The sequence below is a fragment of the Vidua macroura genome, chromosome Z, assembly GCF_024509145.1.
Source record: "Vidua macroura isolate BioBank_ID:100142 chromosome Z, ASM2450914v1, whole genome shotgun sequence".
In the NCBI taxonomy this organism is placed as follows: Eukaryota; Metazoa; Chordata; class Aves; order Passeriformes; family Viduidae; genus Vidua; species Vidua macroura.
This window is the reverse complement of record NC_071611.1, coordinates 81,904,411-81,924,060: the sequence shown is the minus strand read 5'-3', so window position 1 is coordinate 81,924,060 and position 19,650 is coordinate 81,904,411. Positions and strand designations below refer to the sequence as shown.

Here is a 19,650-nt window from a genome sequence, read left to right as displayed (position 1 = left end):
CAGGTGCCCAAGTTAGTTTTTGATTCTTCTGCTAATCTATGCCTTCCATTAATTTTTTCCTGTGTGGAAGCAAACTAGCAAGAGAATTTTGTAAGCTGATGAATGAAGCTGATCACAGTCAGTAGCTTCACCAACAATTTTGTTTTTAACAGAGCGATGTTGTCATAAAGCCTGACCTTCCCCTGAGGAAACAAAGTCATAAACACAATCAAGTATATGTGCTAAGGCTTAATCAATGCTTAGTGATGGTGGAATGTAAAACCAAACATCCAAGGATAGAAATCGAATTGCATTATTACAGGAGGCTCAGGGGTTGAAAAACTACCCCATAAAACAAGAGCAAAACTTGGTGAAATGAAGATCCTGCAGAAATAGTCTTAAAAATTAATCTGTGAGTCGGGATTCCAAAGGGCTCTGGAAGCTGTGGAGCACCTGTGCCCATACATGACTCCCCTCCTTTTTAACCAGCGCTGTTCAGATGCAATTACCTCTGCTACCAAAGCTCTCCTGGGCGTGGGAGGGGACACAATTCATGTGTGACACCTTGGTTCTGGCTTTGCCAACAGTAAATCAGCATTTTCCTGGTTTAGCCATTTACTGTTGCTGCAGATAAGGTAACTCAGGCCATTCTGATACTGACTATATCCTACGTTTCTGAGTAGTGAGTGGTCAGGAATTTTGCATCTCTTTTTTCTCAACCATTCATTTCTCAGTTTCATCTAAACGAGGTGGTTTTCTTCTGTCATTTGATACTTAGCAGGTAGATTTAATACGTCCTTTCTGTCATATCAAAAGTATTCAACCAAACCTAAACTAGGGAAATCACAACAGAGAACTACACCTATTTCTGAGTTAATCCAGAGTTCTTTTTCAACCAGGAGTTAGGAATCTGGAGGACACATTCTTTATAGTACCTCAATAATCCTGTCCATTACATCACTTAATTTATAGCAGTGTTAACAGAAAAATCAATAAACATTATTTCTAAAATGTCAGGGATGTTAATAGTGTGATTTAAAAAAGGAGAAGGAGTCAAAACTCTGAACAGAACACATTGATATAGTGTTGTAGAGGCACATCTTGCTGAAAATGTGAAGGGAGGATTTAAATCATTACGGCTCAGTCATTTTGAAAAATGTGGTAAGGTATCTATTCTTAGACACACAAATCTTTCTTGCCATATTGTGGGATTTTGCTAAGTGGGGGAGGCTGTATACAGTATTTCTTAACAGAAGGTTGCTAGGATCGCTCTTAACGAATTTGAGTTGCATCAACAGTTGCTATGGATCCCCTGCTAATATTTTTGGAAAATTATTAGTACAACTTCCTGAGAAAAGGGAGTCTTACCAGTACAGACTGGAAAGCTATTTGACAGGGGGAAGATACAAAGATGGCAAAGCTGGGTGGGTATTTATTTGTCACTGAAATCTTCTACGATGTGTTGAACTCCTGGGGTTTAAACCAAGCTGTAGTATTGTACAAGCTACCAAGGAGGTTTTATTTTAAAACTGGCCACTGATTAATAATGTTCAGCTGTCCTACAGTTTAGTCATGCTTTTCCCCATTAAGACTTCATGGACAATAATCTAGTCCAACTAATTTAATAGAGGGAGAAGACTAAATAATGAACTAATACTACATGTAGAGTAAATGCAGAAGCTTAATGGATAAGCAGCTGACAGATGTGCAGCTGATGGCATCTGCCAGGACTTGTGCAAGGCATTGGACACCGTGTGACATGACATCCTTGTCTCAGAGCTGGAGAGCCATGGCTTTGGTGGATGAACCCCTGGGTGGGCGAGGGATGGGGCTGGGTGGTCACACTTGGGGGTTTGGGGTCAATGAGTCAGTGTCCAGGTGGAGACCAGGCACAAGTGGTGGCACCATGGGGACCTCAAGGAGCTCAGCAGGGCCCAGGTCAGGGCAGTCCCAGGCACCAGCACAGGCTGGGCTGAGCAGAGGGAGCAACCCTGGAGGAACCCTGGGGGTGCTGTGGGCACAGCTGGGACCCCAAAGCCTGAGCTGGGCTGAGCCCAGAGCCCAAAGCCTGAGCTGGGCTGAGCCCAAAGCCTGTGCTGGGCTGAGCCCAAAGCCTGTGCAGGGCTGAGCCCAAAGCCCAAAGCCTGAGCTGGGCTGAGCCCAGAGCCCAAAGCCTGAGCTGGGCTGAGCCCAGAGCCCAAAGCCTGAGCTGGGCTGAGCCCAAAGCCTGAGCTGGGCTGAGCCCAGAGCCCAGAGCCTGAGCTGGGCTGAGCCCAGAGCCCAAAGCCTGAGCTGGGCTGAGCCCAAAGCCTGAGCTGGGCTGAGCCCAGAGCCCAAAGCCTGAGCTGGGCTGAGCCCAGAGCCCAAAGCCTGAGCTGGGCTGAGCCCAAAGCCTGAGCTGGGCTGAGCCCAGAGCCTGAGCTGGGCTGAGCCCAGAGCCCAGAGCCTGAGCTGGGCTGAGCCCAGAGCCCAGAGCCTGTGCTGGGCTGAGCCCAGAGCCCAAAGCCTGAGCTGGGCTGAGCCCAGAGCCCAAAGCCTGTGCTGGGCTGAGCCCAGAGCCCAAAGCCTGAGCTGGGCTGAGCCCAAAGCCTGAGCTGGGCTGAGCCCAGAGCCCAAAGCCTGAGCTGGGCTGAGCCCAGAGCCCAAAGCCTGTGCTGGGCTGAGCCCAGAGCCCAAAGCCTGAGCTGGGCTGAGCCCAAAGCCTGAGCTGGGCTGAGCCTAGCCCAAAGCCTGAGCTGGGCTGAGCCCAGAGCCCAAAGCCTGTGCTGGGCTGAGCCCAGAGCCCAAAGCCTGAGCTGGGCTGAGCCCAAAGCCTGAGCTGGGCTGAGCCTAGCCCAAAGCCTGAGCTGGGCTGAGCCCAGAGCCCAGAGCCTGAGCTGGGCTGAGCCCAGAGCCCAAAGCCTGAGCTGGGCTGAGCCCAAAGCCTGAGCTGGGCTGAGCCCAGAGCCCAAAGCCTGAGCTGGGCTGAGCCCAGAGCCCAAAGCCTGAGCTGGGCTGAGCCCAGAGCCCAAAGCCTGTGCTGGGCTGAGCCCAGAGCCCAAAGCCTGTGCTGGGCTGAACCCAGAGCCCAAAGCCTGAGCTGGGCTGAGCCCAAAGCCTGAGCTGGGCTGAGCCCAGAGCCCAAAGCCTGAGCTGGGCTGAGCCCAAAGCCTGAGCTGGGCTGAGCCCAGAGCCCAAAGCCTGAGCTGGGCTGAGCCCAGAGCCCAAAGCCTGAGCTGGGCTGAGCCCAGAGCCCAGAGCCTGAGCTGGGCTGAGCCCAGAGCCCAAAGCCTGAGCTGGGCTGAGCCCAGAGCCCAAAGCCTGAGCTGGGCTGGGCTGAGCCCAAAGCCTGAGCTGGGCTGAGCCCAGAGCCTGAGCTGGGCTGAGCCCAGAGCCCAGAGCCTGAGCTGGGCTGAGCCCAGAGCCCAAAGCCTGAGCTGGGCTGAGCCCAGAGCCCAAAGCCTGAGCTGGGCTGAGCCCAAAGCCTGAGCTGGGCTGAGCCCAGAGCCCAAAGCCTGAGCTGGGCTGAGCCCAGAGCCCAAAGCCTGAGCTGGGCTGAGGCCAGAGCCCAAAGCCTGAGCTGGGCTGAGCCCAGAGCCCAAAGCCTGAGCTGGGCTGAGCCCAGAGCCCAAAGCCTGAGCTGGGCTGAGCCCAGAGCCCAAAGCCTGAGCTGGGCTGAGCCCAGCGGGGGCAGCAGGGCAGGGGGGATTCTGCCCCTCTGCCCCTCAGCTCAGAGCCCACCTGCAGAGCTGCCCCAGCCCTGGGCCAGCACAGGGAGGAGCTGGAGCTGCTGCAGCCAGGCCAGAGGAGGCTCCAGGATGAGCAGAGGGATGCAGCAGCTCTGCTGGCAGGAAAGGCTGGCACGGCTGCCATTGCTCAGCCGGGCAGGAGAAGCTTTGGGCTGAGCTCAGGGGGGCCTTGCAGGGCCTGAAGGGGCTGCAGCAAAGATGGAGAGAGACAATTGCCAAGGGCTGCAGGGACAGCACACAGGGAATGGCTCCCACTGCCACAGGGCAGGGCTGGATGGGACATTGGCAGTCAGGAATTGTTCCCTGGCAGGGTGGGCAGGCCCTGGCACAGCTGGGGCTGCCCCTGGATCCCTGGCAGTGCCCAAGGCCAGGCTGGACACTGGGGCTGGGAGCACCTGGGGCAGTGGGAGGTGCCCCTGGCGTGGCTGGGGTGGCACTGGGTGGGCTCTAAATCCCTTCCAACCCAAATCATTCCAGGATTCAGTAATAATTTACATGCAGAGATGAAGGCAGTGTGAAGTTCCCTCATGGTTTCTTGGGCATAATTCAGGACAGACTTTCAAGTCCCAGTACTATTGTTACTTGATTTATTCTGAATTGAAGATTCAATAATAATTTCCATGCAGATTTGTGATTAATCGAACAAATTACAATGTAATAGTATTGATTCTCTTGATTATTTTCTACTTCTGTGGAAAAACCTGTTTCACTGCTGTGCACTGCATTTACAGATAATTTATCTAGCAATGATTCTGCTTCCAGAGATCTTCCCAAGCAGAGATTTGTGCAGTAAGTTGTAAGAGCACATTCCCTGCCTGGTGTGGCATTTCTCCTTGTGAGCTGAGGTGGGTTCTGTTCTGGGGATTGAAAAAAAAAAAAATGGGTAAAGGCACTACTGCTGGCCATTCACTACTGGAAAGAATCTGCCTACTGAACATTCCCCCCTTATGGAAAATTCCTGAATGACACAGCAGCATTGACTGCACAGTATGAAAGAAATGAGGATCATATATGGCACATTCAGATCCAGTTGAAAGGCCACTGGAGTGGCCACAAGGCACTGTAAACAGTATTTTTTTTTTTTTTTTTTTTTTACTTCATTAATTTAAAAAAGCATTTTAAGTGCCACCGAAATGGGAGTTAGGTATCTGTGCTAACAGAAAGCAGTTTATACCTAAGCACCTGCGCTCTGGAGTGGTGGCAGCAGATGGTGTCAGCAGTTCAAAAGCATTTAGACAAATTCATGAGGCCACTTGTCCATAAATGGATGCAAAATTACCTGGCAGGAGTGTGTCCTGCAGTGCCCGGGGCGCAGATCTGCTGGAGCAGTGCAGGGGGAGTGAACCACAGAGGGAGCCCAGGCTTGTGCTGTCTGTCCCAGGTGCTGCTGGGGCATCCTCTGGCATCTCTGGCTTTATGGGATGAGCCCTTTCAGGCCACTTTTGTTAAATGCCAGCATGGGTTTGGAATTTTTTTGGTTTTTGGGTTTTTTTGGTTTTTTTTTTTCCCCCTTACCATTTTTTAATCAGGGTAGGAAATCTGTCTCCAGTGTCTTTTCCATGCTTCCACAGCTTGTTGGATCATTCAGTTTTGCACCTTAGATGAATCTCATAACTTAAGAACAGATTTTAAATAGTAATTAATTAAGACTATATGCTACATAACTAAAATGGTGACAACTGAATTAATCTACTTTTGGCAAGCATGGAAGAAGAATCATCTGTTTATTTTCTTAGGAAAATGGCTGAGATGCCATTTCTTGACAATGTAACTATGGACCTGCCAATTTTTAAGTATAAAGTTTTCTTTAAAAATCCTAAATGCATAAGTTACGTGCTTGTGAGAAGCTTTAAAGCCTGAAATGAAGCTTGTTAAGCTTTAGAAACATGCCTGAGTGTCACCTACTGCTTTGATTCCTCCTGTTCTTGAAATTAATAATTTAAGCCTTATTATACATGTATAAAATGCATCATTATGGACCAGCAGTGTTGGCTATTCTTGATTACTGTTTTGTTTGTCCTGCATTACCTCTCCTGCCTTTCAGGGATCTTCTGTTAGCTATTTAATGAAATAATAAAAAAAAAAATTAATTAAATAATAAAGTTATAAAATGTAAAAATAATCACCACCTCTTCAAAACTGTAAATACCCTAGAATCAGGCAGAATTGGGGCATAAAATATGAATTTTACAGAGTCACAGAATGGTTTGGTTTGGAAGGCACCTTTGTTGGGATCCATGATGGATTTTGAAGGAGCAGATGCAAAGTGGTGGGCGTGGTTCATCTCAGAGAAATTCTGGCTGTGTTAAGTGCCCTTGTATTTCTGTGTTGTAGGAGCTGCCAAAGCATCTCTGCTTTCCTCAGGAATACGCAGCCATTTAATTGCCTTTTCAGCTTGGACTTGGTGTTTGATGCAAGAAGGACGGGATCCAGCTTAACTGGCCGCTGGTGTTGGAAGTAGTGAAGGTGTTAATAAAAAAAAAAACATCACTGAGGTTGGTTGTGGGTCTCTGGGAGCTCTCTGGACAGGGACATTAAATCACGGGGACAACTGCAACTGCTGCCTGCAAAGAGCTGGGGTGTAAATCAAACCACTCTGCAGCCTCCTCCACGAAGACAGGCTCAGTAACCACAGAAATCTGCTTTTTTGGGGGCTAGTTTGCACTTCTTTGTCTCGTCAGGGTCCCTGCACACCCTGCTCCATCTGCCTTGATTGTCTGAGGAAAGCAGGAGAGCAGTGCCAGTGGCACTTGCCAGGTCATTCCTCAGCACTGTCACAGGCAGGGCAGGTTGTTCCACCCTCAGCTCCTGGATTTGGTGGGGTTTCTGCGTTTTGTTGCAAAGCTGGGGAAACTTGCCTCAGTTGTGCCAGCAGGATGAGCTGGCTTCTGGCTGTGAATTGAAGTCGGTGACCAGAAATACAATTTATCTATCCCAGGTCACAGAATCACAGACTGGTTTGGGCTGGGAGGGACCTGAAAGTTCAACCCATTCCACCCCCAGCCACGGCAGGGACACCTCCCACTGTCCCAGGCTGCTCCCAGTGTCCAGCCTGGCCTTGGGCACTGCCAGGGATCCAGGGGCAGCCCCAGCTGTGCCAGGGCCTGCCCACCCTGCCAGGGAACAACTCCTGATTCCCAAAATCCAGCATAACCCCAAGTGAGTAGGAAGGAGAAGCCCCGTGCAATTACTGTGCTACCAACAGCTTTATTACTGTGATTTACACCTTCTGTCAGGGTTGTAAAAGTTCCCTGTGTCATTACAGTTCCTTAACGTTGTGCTTGCAACGTAGTGATTCCATAGTAATGGATTTTCCATTGCAGTAATTCCATTATTAGAGGAAAATCCCTTTGACCTCAAGTCGCACACGTTTGAAGTTCCATGTGTGCAGTTGCTGTTCTGGCTGTGGGACTCAGGGTCAGTCTGAAGAGAGAAATCTTCCTGCCTTCTTTCTGGATGTGTAGAGTTGGATTATATTAACAAGTAAATTATTATGGATGTGTATGAAAATAAGGAATAAAAAAAAAATAAGAAGAGCATGAATTAAAGAACATAAATTACTTGTATGATCCTGAGTGAAGAATTTTTACTTAAATGTTGCTTCATTACATTTCAGTAAATGTGGTCAGAAATTGGATGGAAGGGAAAAACTCTTTATTAATTGCATCACTGTTTCCTTTTCCTAAACTGAAGAGATTATGGGGGGCATGTTTTATTAATTCTGCCTTCTTTTCCTGACCTGATGACTTCCTGGGAAAATGTCTGGAATCAATTGGCACTGGCTGTGGTGTTTGCTGGTAGGATCCTGCATGAACTTTTTGACACCCCTGTGTGAATTTATTTTTGCAAAGCAACATCATGCAAACCAGGCTGGGGAAGAGGCAGTTTCAGGCACAAATCCCCTGCACTATCATCAATGGAGAGACCATAAATGTTGTGATGGATGCTTGAAGGCAGTTTAATGTAGCACTGGAGAAAATAGAAGCCATTACCCCTGGAAGGGCTCCAGTTATGACAGAGAAAATAAATGGTGCTGTTACAAGAGATGTACTGACAACAAAATTCCTGCTGGCTGGGGAGGAGAGCAGCCGAGCACGGTACAGAAACCTACAGACAATTACCCCTTATCTGAAGTAATGTTTATTTTTGGTTTAAATCCGACATGGAGACTGCTTGATAAAATGACTTAATCCAATCTGACGGAAGTTTAGTCTTAATTATACTTGTGCTTGGGAACTGCCCAGTCTTTGCCACTGCTCAGATGAGTGCTGTGACATTTCCCTGCTCAGCCCCTGTGCGTGGAGGGCTGTACCTGCACAATGAGCAGAGCTGAGCTGCCAGAGCTCGCTCAGTCCCAGCCTGGGCTGGCATTCCTGAGCAAACCAGGTTCAGCACACAGGGAATGGCTCCCACTGCCACAGGGATATTGGGAATCAGGAATTGTTCCCTGGCAGGGTGGGCAGGCCCTGGCACAGCTGCATCCCTGGCAGTGCCCAAGGCCAGGCTGGAGCACCTGGGACAGTGGGAGGTGTCCCTGCACATGGCAGGGATGAGCTTTAAGGCCCCTCCCAGCCCAAACCATTCCAGGACTCTGTGATTCGTTTTCAGTCTACCCCATGGAACATTTCATGTCTTGCATCCATCTCTCTCTCCCAGGTTTTTTTAATGGGAGGGGTTGAGGCAGCAGCTACAGCAGCAGGCAGAACATCCTCACACATCTTTCCTGCGTCACCTAGGAGAGAGGTCTTTCTACAGAAAATAAATGAAGCAGCATTTTGAGCTTCCAAATGCAGCAGAGCTGGTGCCTGCCTGTGAAAGTATTCCTTCCCCATCCCAGCAGGGTCAGGAGGGATATGCAGATGTGTGATGGATTCCAGCGTGTGGTGCTGAACAGGCACTGCTGTAAATCAGCCTCATAGCTGGATAGATCCAAAATCATAGACAGACCCAAGAAAATAATGCTGTTGATTTCAAATGAACTGCGTGTCAGGGTATTACTGCCCAGAAGAGTTGTGGGCAACCTGCAAATGGGTTCTTGCAGTACAACGCCAGCGAGTGCTTGTGGGAATTGACTTGAAACTCTCACACAGTGCCCTGGTGCATGACTGACTGGGAAAAGATTAATTGTAAACAAGAAGTGGGATGATTCTTACATACTGTTTGTACTGTTTTGGGTTTTTTCTTCATGAAGTCCCAGTAGGACTTTATGTTTTTGCTGTAACCGAAATATAGTTACAGGCTGGCACAGGACCAGCCTAGATGAAGGGTAGAATTGCTGTCCTAATGTTTTGCTCAGGATGTATTTCAGTGCACGTGGAGTGTCATCCTTCTGCCAGGTAAGTGCAGCAGGCAGTGAGCTAATGCTAATGAAGCTGATGCAGCACAAACTTTTGTTCATTTTCACCCTTCTGACAGTGTTTGAGAAGGTCTTGGGGGTTCATCCCACCACAGACACCTCACCCTCTCTCAGGGCAGGCTGGGGGCCTGGCAGTGAGAGGCTCTGTAGCCCAGTGCCAAATCTGAAATGATCCAGGCCTTTGATAACTCCTGCATTTTTACTGGCAGCATCCCCATGCTTCCTCCTCAGAGCTGCTGTGTCAGTGGTTTAACCTTGAGTGCACATCAGAGCCTCACAGGATGCCACTGTGTACAGGATTTGGAAGGCAGCATTTGACTGAATCAGAGCTGATGCTCTCAGAGTGTTTCCCCTGATGCTCCACAAGCTTCTCATCCTCAGCCTTTTCCCTTTTTAAAGGCTGCTCCTTAATGGCTCTTGGCTCAGGATTTCTTTTGGTTTCTTGTGCTTCTGTGGTTTCCCTGGGAGTGCCTGACACATTCCTGTCTTTTGGGTAGCGTGGAATTCCTGCGTTTGGGAATGTTTTCAGTGTCACCCTGTTGTCCTGTAAGAAGAGGAAGGACTAAAGAATGATGTGGAATGTAAAGGGTAAAAACTGTTTCAAAAAATCAAGTCTGGCCTCCATGTGTCACTCACTGGTAGTTTGCTGAAGCAAGGAGCGCAGGGCAAAATCAAATACTGGGGGGTCAGGATGGTTGGGAATAACTTCAGGCTGAATATTCAGCTCTGGGAATTGTCTTCATGCCTTGTTAAGAGAGCTGAGTCACTTAAACCCGGGTTACTTCTCTCTTGTTTCTGGGAGTTTGTGAAGCTTTCTGAAATTTTTTGCACAATTTACTTTTTGGTGTTTTTTTTTTCTTTTTTCTTTTTCTTTTTTTTTTTTATTTTTATTTTCTAACTTTGTGTAATAATTTTGTAAATATTATTAGCTATATACTTTTTTTGCTTTTTTTTTTTTTTTTTTTTTTTTTTTTTTTTTTTTTTTTTTTTTTTCTGTCTTTAAGGTATACCATTGGCACAATCCATGTATTTTCTGGAATTATTTTGAGGCCTAAGTTAATCTGGGCAGATAACGAAAAGGGGGTTTTAATTCAAAATACTACTCTTTCTCAAAGAAAAACTGCATCAGTTCACTTTTGACAACAGCAGATGGTAGCATTCTTATGCAAGTTATCCGTTTGCAGTGTGAAACAAAGCTTTCTGAACACCCTTTTTTTCTATATTCTGAAGCTTCTGGGAGTTCTCTAAAGTTCTTAGACATGAAGGGATTTCCAGCATCAGAACCAAGTGGAAGTTGAAGCCACCTTTCTCCCTTCTTGCTGCCTCTCCAGACGGAGCCACGTGTATTTCCCAGCACCAGCCTGAGAAGACACGGGGGCTCAGGGTGGTTGAAGTCCTTGTTTTCCGGAGGGGAATGGTTTTTTTTTTTGTGTTACATTTGTGGTTTACACAGTAGCTTTGCCTCTCCGGAGCCAGGTAATGCTGATACAGTAACTTGAGTTACTTTCACAAACCATGACATTTTAACTAAAACAGTGGCGTAGCCTGGTTGCTGATCTTACTTCCCTTTCAGCAGAGGAGAATGTATATTATTGATGTGTAATGTATTCAATGTACATTAATTTGATAGGAAGAGCAATGTGAGCTGAGATTCTCAAGTGAGAACTGTTGCATCAGGGGCTGATTGCACCCTGCCTTGTCTTTTCCAGATGCACGTGATGAGTTTTCTGCTTTTCCCTCCCATGACAAAGCAAATTCTGTTCCCTCTTAGGAGCACCCCATCCTCGGGCAGCCTTTCTTTGTCCTGCACCCCTGCCGAACCAATGAATTCATCTCTGCTGTGCTGAGAGGCTCACAGGAGCACCACAGGTGAGGGGCACTGCTGGGCCTTGCAAGGCTTTCTGCAGTGCAGGTGAGGTCAGTCAGCTGCGGGGTGGAAATGGCCAAATCTACTTCCTTAGTGCCAGCAGAGTAGGGTTTCTGTATTGTCACCTCAGGCATGAAAATTAAAATACGTTTGTGGTAGGAAAAATGAGGGAACAGCCCCAAGTGAAGTTGTTTTGTGGTTGTTGAGTCTGTCTGCAATTCAGAAAAAGCTGGGATAATATGGTGCTTTTTTGTGTTTTTTTTTTTTTTTTTTTTTTTTTCTTTTCCCCCTAGAAACACAAATTACATCACACTGTGGCTCAGTACTGTAGGCCCAGTTGTGGGCCTGAATCTGCCTTTGAGTTATGCAAAACTGGCACCTGAGCAGAGCACAAATGCTGCTGTGGCTGACAGGTAAGAGAAAAGGAAATTATCCTTTCCTCTCCCATCCTCCTGTTCCAAAGATCAGATGGATAAATGGCAGAACCATTACCTCCTCCTTTGAAGCTCTTGGTTCAGTTAATTTAGGACTCACCTTTCAGGGTTTTGCCCACCTGCCTGCCTCGTTGCCTCACTTGCTTTGCAATGAAAATTTGTGCAGAGGGAGAGGTGCTCAGCCCATTGCTGACAGCCTTCATGAGTCCAGAGGGTCCCCGAGCTCCTGGGTGTGGAGAAATGTTTTATATTGGCTCCCCCAGCACAGGGCTGGGGGTCTGGCATAAGTGCTGCAAGGATTTTAATTTAACTCCTTTTTTTTTTTTTTTTTTTTTTGTGTTTGCTGTTGCCTCTCCAGAGCCATGAGCTGAAGGACTGGGAGTGGTTAGGTGTGATAAAGCTGCTGCAGACTTCCCTGGGGACGGAGTTGAAGGATCCTTCCTGGCTGGTCAGCCACGCCAGAGTGGAAATGGTTGCTCAAGGCTCTTTCTCTGGCCAGAACTCGCCACTGATGATGGTGGGAATTGGCTGCAGCTGTGGGAGCACCTCCCCAGCAGCACCCAGGCCTGGCCTCCCCTGAAGTCACTCATCTCCTGCCTCCCTGTGCCTCTGCCCTTGCTGAGGCTGCACACAGATGCACAAGCCAGAGCCAGAGTTGCTGGATCCACTTACCCCTAGAAAATCTGCACCATCTGTGGGGCAGAAAATGCAGTATAAACACAGAGGAATGCTCGTGGGACGCGGCGTGAGCTTGTGGCAGCCAAGGGTGTGGGCTGAGGCTGCTTCACCTGGGAGCCACCTTCTCCACCAGAGCCTGGAGAGCGACCAGCCCGTGTTGCCCAGCGCACAGAACATCCTCATCCCGGGAATATCCCCCACACATCACACCTCAGGGAGCAAACGGGGTCGGGGGCTGTCACAGACAGAGCCCTTGGAGCCTGCGCTGAGCGAGCAGGTCCAGCTCTGGAGCTCAGGTGCCTGGAGCAGCCGTGTGGGAACATCTGGCTCTGCCGTGCTCCGCTGCCCGCCAGGGAAGCTCTCCGTGCCCCCGGGAGCTGCTGCTGTTCCCAATTAGTGTTCCTCCTTGTAGCTGTGGTTGTTCACAGGTTTGCTCCCTACCCTGCACTGCTTCTGCGGCCTCCCCTGACAGCTGTTGGTTTTTGGGGAATTGCCTGGTGGTGCTGCCACTGAGAACCAGATTACGAGGAGCTTCCCTACAACCCATCCTGGCTTCTCTCCCAGTCCCATTTTATTTGCAGTGTAAAACAGAGTCTGAGCAGCTGACACTGGAACACAGATTTTACTCTGTGCATTCAGCAATTGTCACTTGCACGCAGAGTCTAGGGTGTGCCACGTCAGAGCTGGGAGTGTGAAATGCATCCCAGATTCTGTTTTTTCAGATTATGTTTTTAACTTCCACTACTTGCCATTGGTGGATATGGAATGCAGAGTGCAGGCCTTCAAATTCCATGGGTGCGGAATTTGTTTGCCAGACATTTGTAATTAATAATTAAAGCACATTGTTTATTTTGTTCTGTGTCATATCAACCTGGAAAGCCATCTTCCCCATGTAAGATTTACAAAATATGGCTCGCAGCTACATTGGTTTTTGTAACACTTTTGGTAACACATGCTTGATAATTGCATCCACAGCCCATTTTTAAATTTAAGTGAGACTTAGGAGGAAGACTCAACAAATAGAGATAACAGCACGTTTAAGAGCTGTTAAATGTTCACCCCTGTTCTGTGATCTTCACTTCTGATACCCTGGAACAGTAGAAACACTCAATCTTCAAAATGTGGAATTTATGTGTAAAGGAAAATACATATTTGTATTTTACATGGAACAAGTCTCAACACCCATTGCTTTCTACCTTAATTCACCATTTGCAAAGAAAGAGGAGGATTATTTGGCCCGGGCATTACACTGGGCTCAAACAGCGAGGGGACAGTGCAGTGTCTCATCAGTATCAGTGTGTCCCTGAAATTTGCCTGGAAAACCAAAATTCAGCTCAGTTAGTAGAAATACATGGAGGTTAGACAGAGGAACAAATACAGGCTAACATAAATATTTGGGAGATAAATAAGCCTGTTTGGATATCTCCTTTTTAATGGCTGGGGTGGGAGGTAGGCAACCAATTTCCTGTTTACATTTATGCCTGGATGACTTAGGATATCTTACCTGAATTTTTATGCATGAAAATTATATAATTAAAAAAAAAATCAAGTGAATCGTGGCACTGTTTTGTAATTATATTTTATGTTGTGATTCATTATTTAGTGAAACTATTGAAGATCCTTAGACCAGAGCTTGGGTTTTTTGTACATGCATTGTCTGAACTCTTGCGTCCTACCAAGGAGAAAATTTCCAGTTTAGATTTGTAAATTTGCTCAGTTGTTCATCTTTGCTAATCTGGGAAGACACGTCAGGGGAGGTTCTTCACTTCTGGGGAGCTCTTGTAACAGAGAACAGTCTCATACCTGCCCTGGGTGGCCAGAATCATCAAGAGGAATTAATTTTATGTGTTCACCTAAGCCAAAGAAATGTGTTTTTCTAGGGGGTGCAGCTGGTAGCCACGTACATAATCCCTCATTTGTGTCAGCACGACCAGGTAAGAATTTAACCCCCTGCCAGGAGATTTGAGCTTGCCTGGCTTTGCTTACTAACAGGAACATTCCTTTCCACGCAGGAAATGTGGAGCTACTTAATTACAGCTAAATGCAGCCACGTAATCAGTATCAATTCTTGCTACAACTCCATGAATTTCAGCGAGTCTTGCTCAATAACTTTTTTTCCCCCTCATTCTTTGCTGTGGTGATGGTTTCATGAGTCTGTTTGGACATCTGTATTTATACTGCACACGTATAAATTCAGTTCCAGCACAAAGGAAGGACGATTGCTCTTCCCTCTGAATGGTGAAATTACAATTATTCCCTCAGAAATACTCTCTTCTAGAGAACAGCGTGTGTATGGGTATTTATACCTATTTTTAACAACATGTAGGCTTTTAAAAGTGTTTCAAGGAATCTGCTGCATTTTTTAGCAATAAATTCTTACCACCTAGAATAAAAAAAAAAAAAAAAAAAAAAAAAAAAAAAAAAAAAAAAGCCTGAAGCTGAGAGCTGCAAAAGGAACCCTGTATTGAGTGCTCAGGATTAGGAAGGTGTCACACAGGTTGTTATCTCTTGGATTTCATGAAAATCTTAAAAAACCCTGCACCACGAGGAAGCTTTCAGTTCCCCACTTGAGAGCTTGTTGTAGCTGTCACCTCCTGAAGACAAATTCACCTTAAAGGCAGAGGGGATTTCCGTGCTGTGTTTGAACAGAGAATGGATTTATGGAGCACCCTCTTAACACCTTCCTCAAGTGCCTTACAAAACAACACCTCCTGTAGTAGCACGGTTGTTCAGTCAGGTGTTGCTGGTGTCACATGGTTGGCCAGCTGCTTTAATAAGTGAAAATATTAATTACTTTTGGTGATGAGGTAGAAAACGTGGCCAGATGGGGATTCGCCTCTGCTTTGGAGGATGTTTGGTTACATAATATATATTTTTTAGGCTCTAACGCTCCCTAGTAATGATTTGGTGATGCTTTGCTCAGCTCATTTTAATCTGAGTTAATCCTGCAGTGTCCAGGTAACACAAGCTATTCCTGGGCACTGGCACAACCACAGAATCACAGTTTGGCTGGAGTGGGAAAGGACTTAGAGCCCACCCAGTGCCACCCCAGCCACGGTAGGGACAGCTCCCACTGTCCCAGGTGCTCCCAGCCCCAGTGTCCAGCCTGGCCTTGGGCACTGCCAGGGATCCAGGGGCAGCCCCAGCGGTGCCAGGGCCTGCCCACCCTGCCAGGGAACAATTCCTGACTGCCAATGTCCCATCCAGCCCTGCCCTGTGGCAGTGGGAGCCATTCCCTGTGTGCTGTCCCTGCAGCCCTTGGCAATTGTCTCTCTCCATCTTTGCTGCAGCCCCTTCAGGCCCTGCAAGGCCCCCCTGAGCTCAGCCCAAAGCTTCTCCTGCCCGGCTGAGCAATGGCAGCCGTGCCAGCCTTTCCTGCCAGCAGAGCTGCTGCATCCCTCTGCTCATCCTGGAGCCTCCTCTGGCCTGGCTGCAGCAGCTCCAGCTCCTCCCTGTGCTGGCCCAGGGCTGGGGCAGCTCTGCAGGTGGGCTCTGAGCTGAGGGGCAGAGGGGCAGAATCCCCCCTGCCCTGCTGCCCCCGCTGGGCTCAGCCCAGCTCAGGCTTTGGGCTCTGGGCTCAGCCCAGCTCAGGCTTTGGGCTCTGGGCTCAGCCCAGCTCAGGCTTTGGGCTCAGCCCAGCTCAGGCTTTGGGCTCTGGGCTCAGCCCAGCTCAGGCTCTGGGCTCTGGGCTCAGCCCAGCTCAGGCTTTGGGCTCTGGGCTCAGCCCAGCTCAGGCTTTGGGGTCCCAGCTGTACCCACAGCCCCCCCAGGGCTGCTCCCTGTGCTCAGCCCAGCCCGGATCCAGCCCGGGGCTGCTCCCGTGCCTCTCTGGAGCCCCGGGTTTGCCCGAATTTCCCCGTTTCCTTAGTCACAACCCACGCAGGTTCTCGGCTCGAGCATTTCCCTTTCAGCTGTCCTGCTCCCTGCTCCTGTCGCGACATCTGGTGGCGACAGGGCCTCACGACAGCACCGCTGAACGCTCCTCTGGAGTTGGGAGACGCAGAACTTGGCGTGGGGACAGTCCCCTTCCCTCCCGCCTCCCCCAGGAGCTGGACTACACAAACCTCGGCAGAGATTCTGAACGTATTCTTAGATTCCTTTTCCACCGCCGTATAAATGACTGAATTCTCACATGAATTCCTGTACCAATAAGTGAATTATTTGTATCAGAGCCTTTCCCTCACCACGCAGACCAACTGCGGTTCTAACGAGGCAATGGTTCACCCTGACTTCAGCCAAATAAACGTTTTGAGGTTTTACTGCGTTAAGAAACTGTTGAACTGTGGATTTTTTAATCTGGCTAAGCAGGTGAAAATTCAAGTCAGTGCACAGCACTACTGTACTGCAACAGGTGTCTTCAAATTGGGCAGACTTGCCCCAAAATAAGCAGTTAATTTGTACTCAAAAAGGTGAAAACTCTCTGGGCTGGGCAGATGGTTCAATGACCCCTTCGTGGCCCACACCTGGTGAGTTCTGTGCCGATGCTCACACCTGAGACCAGGAGCACTGCCACAAACACCACTCCCAGAGACCATTTTTCATGTGAGGAAGGCTCTTTTTCACAATTTTGCATTAAAATTCATGCAGTTCTTCACGCCCTCAGGGGACAGTTTGATTCCTGATTAGCAGTCCTAAAGGGAACAACATTAAGGTTTGGGGCTTTTTCTTTGTCCAGGGAGAAATTTAATGTTTTAATGGGAGGATTTCTGTGACCGCCCCATCTCCTGCAGCACCCACTGAATAAGAACCCCTGAATAAATTTGGGCTTTTCCTTTGGCCACATCTAGGGAGAAATATTTTAATGGGAACATTTCTGTGACCCCCCCATCTCCTGCAGCACCCCCTGGGCTTTTCCTTTGGCCAGATCTAGGGAGAAATATTTTAATGGGAAGATTTCTGTGAGCACCCCCTGAATAAATCTGGGCTTTTCCTTTGGCCACATCTAGGGAGAAATGTTTTAATGGAAAGATTTCTGTGACTGTCCCATCTCCTGCAGCACCCCCTGAATAAATCTGGGCTTTTCCTTTTGGCCAGATCGAGGGAGAAATATTTTAATGGGAAGATTTCTGTGAGCACCCCCTGAATAAATCTGGGCTTTTCCTTTGGCCACATCTAGGGAGAAATTTAATGTTTTAATGCGAATATTTCTGTGACCGCCGCATCTCCTGCAGCAGAGATGAGAATGAGAAGCAGAGAACTCCTTTAAAACCCGAGATTTTATTGGCGTTCCTGTCAGACCGGCGAGGATTTACGACCTGGGTCTCTCCTTCTTGCCCTTGTAGAGGGCCAGCAGGGACACGTTGGCCACCTTGACCACCTTGAAGCGCACGCCCGGGATGTCGCCCACGGCGTGGCCCTTGCGCCCAAACCCGGCCACCAGCACCTCGTCGTTCTCCTGGGACAGGACAGGGTGTGAGCACCAGAGCCAGCCCCAAACACCCGCCCCAGCACAGCCTGGGGAAGGCACAAAACCCCCGCCCCCTCTTACGACCAACAGCGCAATAAATCTGCTTTTCACACCTCATTTCCCCTCCCCCGGCCACTGTTTCAGGCGGTTACCTCGATGAAGTTCAGGCAGCCGTCGTTGGGGACGAAAGCCGTGATCTTCTTGCCGTTCTTAATGAGCTGCACCCTGACGCATTTCCTGATGGCAGAGTTGGGCTGCTTGGCTTCTACCCCCCTGCAAAGGGAAGCGACCAGCAAAGGAATCAGCGTGGCCAGGGCCGGGAGGGGCACTAATCAACGCAAAATTAACCTTTTTACCTCGTGTTCAGCGTAAATGGTACCTGCATCCCAACACCCGTCAGCTGTTGAGAAGTACTGAATTAATAATTAATATATATTAATCTAGATTTATGCTTGAGCCCGTAAAAATACCACTTCCTAAGCCTAACAGAAACTTAGGTCATCCCCAGAATAATCCACTAAAATTCTAAACAAAAAAAAACCAGCCCAAAACGATCGAAATCGTAGACAGTGCCCCAAAACCACAGCTGTGGCAGCATCCCAATGAAATTAATAAATTACTGGAGAGGAGGAAAAAAAGGAAGGATTTATGACACACACACACTGTTTCCTTTCCATTTGTGCAAAAATAATCCAGATTATCACCTATACAATAAAAACAAAGAAAAACAAACAAACAAACCAAAAAAAAACCACCTTGGGTTTTCCCCTGATATTTAACTAAAATTCCCTATTTTTTCTTACTTTTAAAAGAAATTAATTTTCTCTAATTCTTGCCACAAATCCTAGATTTCCCTGGTTTTTAAAAAAAAAAAAAAAAAAAAACAACCCCAAACGTTTCTCATTTTGCTGCAAGTTGAGCCAACCCCTCCCATATTTTTAAACTGATTTTTCCCCCCCCCCCCTCCCCCACCACCACTTCTGGAAAAAAACAAAAACAAAAACAAAAAACAAAACAAAACAAAAAAAAAACAAAAAAAAAAAAAAACAAAAAAAAAAAAAAAAACAAAAAAAAAACCCAAAAAAAACCCAAAAAAAAAAACCCACCAAAAAAAAACAAAACCAAAAAACCACCCCGAATCCCTATTCTTCCCCATCCTCGGGGGGGTGCCTCCCGGGGGCTCTGGGCCGCCCATTCCAGCCCGGGAGGAGCACGCACACTTTCTCCAGGACGATGCCCTTGGCGTGCGAAGCTCCCCCGAAGGGGTTGGCCTTCAGCGCCGTGCCCAGGTGCGCCTTCTTGTACTGCTTGTCGTGCCACTTCTGGTCCCGGCGGTGGCTGCGAAGCTTCCGAGCGGTGCGGAGGCCTCGGCACTTCCCTGCAAGGCGAGACGGGGCCGGCGTGAGGAGGGGAAGGAGCCGTGAGGGGGAGGCGGCGTGAGGGCCATGCGGCGGGTAATGGCGGACGCGGCCTCACGGCCCGCGGCGCCGCTCCGCGCCGCAACCCAGCCGGCTGCGGGAGGGCGGGCAGCGCCTGCGGAGCGCCGCCGGGCGTGCCGCAAGCACAAGCCCCGGCCCCACCGCCGGCCCCGCTGCCGGCGCGGAGCGGCGCTCACCCATCTTCTCCGCGCGGCTGCCGAGCGAGAAAAGAGGGAGGACGCTCCGCGCCCGCCGCCTATAGCCGCGCCCCGCAGGACCCGCGCGGGCTGCCCGCGCCGCGCCTGGCTCGAAAGCCGACCGGCACCGCGAGGGGCGTCCCGGCGAAGGGAGAGGCCGCGGGTTCGAGTCCCGGCGGGGCGGTGCAGGAAGGACCCCATCCCGCTGAGGGCCGCGGGTTCGAGTCCCGCTGGCGCGGGCCTGTTCTGGCCTGGCGGAAAATTGGGAAATAAAACCTTGGAAGCAGAGCTGGGTGAAGAAAAAAAACCGGCGTTGATTTATTAGCGCACCGCTTGTGCGTCTCCTGTCGCACGCGCGCCGGGGCGCTCGCTTTTGTGGAGCGTTGCGGCGTTGGTTGCGCTGAGCGCGTTTCTCCCTTTGTGAAAAACGCGTATTTTACCGCTGGCTTTTCGCCAAATGTCGCAGTGAATATTACATGTGTAACGTTGGAAAGTTGTGCTGCATTAATTCTCTCTTTTTAGGTTGTAACGCAATGTTAAAATAGAAACTATACTATGTAAAATACTTTTTAACTAGCTCAAGAAA

At 48.9% G+C, this 19,650-nt stretch overlaps 2 protein-coding genes across 3 annotated transcripts in view; one reads left to right on the top strand and one right to left on the bottom strand.

Moving 5' to 3' along the window:
* ATG10 (autophagy related 10) overlaps window positions 1-13,581 on the top strand; it is a 61,889-nt gene extending 48,308 nt beyond the window's left edge. For both annotated transcript variants that reach the window (XM_054003718.1, XM_054003717.1), the window contains exons 6-8: window positions 10,835-10,932; window positions 11,224-11,343; window positions 11,723-13,581. In XM_054003718.1, the coding sequence (XP_053859693.1) occupies window positions 10,835-10,932; window positions 11,224-11,343; window positions 11,723-11,735 (231 nt within the window). In that variant the 3' untranslated portion in view covers window positions 11,736-13,581. The remainder of the gene's footprint in view (window positions 1-10,834; window positions 10,933-11,223; window positions 11,344-11,722) is intronic.
* A 3,659-nt stretch (window positions 13,582-17,240) lies between these two features.
* RPS23 (ribosomal protein S23) lies at window positions 17,241-19,164 on the bottom strand. The gene is made up of 4 exons (XM_054003234.1): window positions 19,065-19,164; window positions 18,668-18,827; window positions 17,602-17,722; window positions 17,241-17,437 (listed from the first exon to the last, which is right to left on the bottom strand). The coding sequence occupies exons 1-4, from the start codon at window positions 19,066-19,068 to the stop codon at window positions 17,291-17,293; spliced, it is 432 nt and encodes a 143-aa protein (XP_053859209.1). The 5' UTR covers window positions 19,069-19,164; the 3' UTR covers window positions 17,241-17,290.
* Window positions 19,165-19,650: the final 486 nt, after the last annotated feature.

Excerpts from the sequence above, each read along its gene's own strand:
- RPS23 (XM_054003234.1), bottom strand. Across the intron at positions 17,723-18,667 it reads GGCATCGTCCTGGAGAAAGT|GGGGGTAGAAGCCAAGCAGC; the intron begins GTGCGTGCTCCT and ends TTCCCTTTGCAG. Across the intron at positions 17,438-17,601 it reads GCTGCCTGAACTTCATCGAG|GAGAACGACGAGGTGCTGGT; the intron begins GTAACCGCCTGA and ends GTCCTGTCCCAG.